This window comes from Lactuca saligna, chromosome 3, assembly GCF_052625555.1.
Source record: "Lactuca saligna cultivar CGN05327 chromosome 3, ASM5262555v1, whole genome shotgun sequence".
NCBI lineage: Eukaryota > Viridiplantae > Streptophyta > Magnoliopsida > Asterales > Asteraceae > Lactuca > Lactuca saligna.
In genome coordinates this window covers 114,581,924-114,585,761 of record NC_136419.1, presented here as the reverse complement: position 1 = coordinate 114,585,761, position 3,838 = coordinate 114,581,924, and the positions used below count along the sequence as shown (strand labels likewise).

At 30.8% G+C, this 3,838-nt stretch overlaps 1 protein-coding gene across 1 annotated transcript; it reads left to right on the top strand.

Annotated features, from left to right (window-relative positions):
- Positions 1–240: 240 nt before the first annotated feature.
- On the top strand, positions 241–2,391 carry LOC145037154 (uncharacterized). The gene is made up of 4 exons (XM_078985746.1): positions 241–581; positions 676–764; positions 978–1,265; positions 2,189–2,391. Exons 3-4 carry the CDS (start codon positions 983–985, stop codon positions 2,266–2,268), a joined length of 363 nt encoding a protein of 120 aa, XP_078841872.1. The 5' UTR covers positions 241–581; positions 676–764; positions 978–982; the 3' UTR covers positions 2,269–2,391.
- The last annotated feature ends 1,447 nt before the right edge of the window (positions 2,392–3,838 follow it).

Here is a 3,838-nt window from a genome sequence, read left to right as displayed (position 1 = left end):
CTGAGCTTCGTTTTTCAGCTTTCGTATACATATTTGAAAAGAGAGGAGATCGATTAAATAAATATTACACATAAACCTCAAATGAAATGATGAAAATGCCCTTATGTACAAGGCACATGGGGCATGGTAATGGCACATATAAACGGACGAGTCCAACATAATGACTAATAACGTGTAATGTTTGCTCCAAAAGGACCGCGTAAAAAAAATTATAAGGACTTGTTGGGCTTATTATTTTAGGGAAAAAATAAAAAGCAAAATGACCAAAATTTTGTCTAAAATAAATTGCAATAGGGGGATACAAGGAGAATTGGACGAGAAAATAGTCGAGGATCTGGATCCGGCCATTCGTTTGCCTCAATTGAAACAAAAAAATCAGAGACTGATTTTGTTTTTTTTTTGAAACACTAGATTTGTTCAGATTCGCGATTTAGGGTTCTTTTTCTCCTCGCCGTTGTTGCTGCTGCCGTCTACGTTCCTCGTCGCCGGTGTTATTGCCACCGCATTCGTCGCCTGTGCTGCCGCCGCCGCCGTAGATCGGATGAGTTGTTATCGCTTCAATTTCGTGATCTCCCTCCAACGTAAGATTTTCTGTCTTTTTCTCCTACAAATCAAGCAATGTATTAGCTGTATTTTATTCTCTAACATATGAAACGATCTTAAAATCCTTATCAGGTTCATTTTCGGAGAACCTAGACCCCTTTTATGAACGATAAACGACGACGCATAACGCATTGCATACTGATTCAAGAAGCGAAATCGAGGTAATTTCTTCTATTCAAAGCTTAAATATACTTTTTTTATTTATTTGAAATTGTTAGTTTTCTATGGATGCCTTGTTATTTGATGTTTCAAATCACCAAATCCCAATATTCAGAAATCAAACATCCATCCTCTTATCCTTCCACTTGCGACATAAGTGTAGATAGCATCATAGCAATTCATCATTTGTAATGTTTATATCACCAATATTTCAGTGGAAATGAAGTCAAGAAGAAACGTTAATTACACGCGTCTTGCTGTTAACGAAGACACCATTGGTTTGACATGTCAGCAGAATGAAAACACATTTGACCCTCGGTTTGACATGTCAGCAGAATCCTCAGACAAAATCCCATGGAAATCAATTGGACTTGCGGTTTTTCTTCTGTTGTTTGGATGCATTCTCCTTATCCTTTCATTATTCGTCTTCACAGGCCACATGGGTGGAGACAAATCCCAAGCGTATGGCCTTTTAGGACTTGGGACACTCACTTTTCTACCAGGTATGTATGTTACTTTGTAGTTTGTTTTATATAAGTCATTAGAGGAGAGGGCAATTTCGTCCATTGAGTAAAAATGGGTGTATTTGGTGTTATGTTTTATTTGTAACGAATTTGGTTGGAAAGAAAATGGTCAAACGGTTTAAAAAGGTGTAAATTACATTTTTGGTCCCTGAATATAGTTGTTATTTGCAGTTTTAGTCCTTTTGTATTGTTTTTGGTCCCACTTCTAAGGAAAATAACTATTCCTAGGACTAAAATTGCAAAAAGTAGCTGTACACAAGGACCAAAAATAGTCACTATAACATGGACCAAAACTCCAAAAGTACTACAAAAGACTTAAATAAGGATCATTTAAGAGAAAACTTCATAAATGGTCCATATGCTTTTAAAAAATCTGGTATATAGTTTTTAAGTTCAAAAAACCTTTCAGATGTTTTTTGTGGTTTCAAAACTTTTAACAAACAACCTTTTTTTGCTAACTTCCTTAGCTTTTGCCTGTTAACTACTAATTAATTAAAAATTTTAGAGAACATTTTCGTCATTTCACTACCACAATAACCATTTATGATGTTTTGCCTTATTTTAAAAAAGAAAAAAAAAAGAAATACATTATTTAATTTACATAGGTCTCATTCTTCCTCTCTCTCTCCCTCTCTCACACACACACATACACACATTGAAAGAGTTGTTTTGAAACCATACAAATCTAGAAGGTTTTTTAAACTTAGAGATTATATCTCTAGATTTTTGGAAAGCATAAGACCATTTATGAAGTTTACCCTTATTTTAATATATATATATATATATATATATATATATATATATATATAAATAAAAAAATGAACAAAAATGGTGACCCTTGTTTTTATTAGTCATGTTGATGATGATTTTTTTTTTTTTTTTTTTTTTTTTTTTTAATTTAGGGTTTTACGAAACTCGAATTGCATATTATTCATGGAGGGGTGCACAAGGGTATCGTTTTGCAGCAATTCCTAGTTACTAGCTATATCCTATATATCATAATCTCAGCATGTTTTTGTTTGGCTGTATATACATCGTGCTTTTTAAGTGATGTACAATTTTGAAATTTTACAAGTCGAAGAAATTTTGGTTTTGTGGTTGGATATTTTTTGGTTTTATTCCTTCCTATTTTGGGTAGGGTTTGCAGGTTTTTTTATGAGAACTCATTCTTACACTATGCTATCAATAGTGTGCTATACCGGTGCTATAGCATTTATTGGAGGTACAGAACTGGTACTTCAAAATAACATTTACGAACAACAGTGACGCTATTACTGACGTTATTGACTGCTATTTGTCGCGATATGCATCACCGCTATAGCGGCGCTACAACCGATTTTTCATTTTAGTTCACATTTGGGCCATTTGGCTACTCCACAACCAGGCGTGTGTTATTTGCTTTATTCCTTTCCTTTCTGCACATACACACACACAACGACATAATATGCTTCAAAATTCACACTTTTGAACTCCTAATTGCCAAAGGCTTCAATCATTCATTTTAGATCTATGTTAAATGTTAAATGTCATGTTAACTTTAATCCTTAGTTAAACGTTTCTCTTTCAATGTTTCATACTTATGAACTCGTTAATTTGTTAATTATGAAGCAATCAATACAATTTGTGAATTTATGAATCATAGAAGCAATGAATCATTTACTGAATGTAAATATCTGATTTAGCCTTTAGGAACATAAATTAGTGAAATTATGAATTTATGATTTTAAATTCTTAATTTGTATCCATATATCATATATGTTTGTGTAATATATAATACTAGGTATGAGACCCGTGTATTACACAGGTTGATTTAAAAAAAGATTAATCATTAAACTAAAGTATAAATATAAAATATTTTTTAATGTACAACTTTTAAAATAAAAAAGGAAGAAATATATTTATTGCAATTTAATATCATATATATAATATTTAATACTTTATATATATAAGTATATGACTTTAATTTTAAAAATTGAAAATAATCAAAAAATGATAAGTGGATAATATTTATTTCAAAAATACCACAAAATGATAAGTGTCAAAACTCATGAGAGATTGACATGTGGCAAAAAAAACCTTTATTTATTAAGGAGGATTAATACTCTAATATATAAATTATATATAAATATATAATATAAAAATAAAACTTATATGTAACATTAAAAAACCGCCATACCACTGTGATAACCATGATTTCAAATAGCGGCCTATGACCGCTATTGAAATTTTGACCGCGATATCTGCATAATTCGTATATAATAAATTTATTTCATATACAAAATTTGTGCATTAAAATGTCCATAAAGCATGAATTTTTGTATATACATAAAAATTGCTGAATACAAATCATTTCTTATTTATTTATTTATTGGATGAGGATTATATGGGCTTTGTTTTAGCATTGTTAGTTTTTGTAAGAATGAATGTCTAACACTTTGATTTGAAAATTTAAAATTTTAAAGACTTTGTATTTAAGGTTTGGATGCTATTTCTGATTTGATTGTTTGGTTACACTTGTTAGATAATGATGGTGTGTTTTAAGTTTTGTAAAA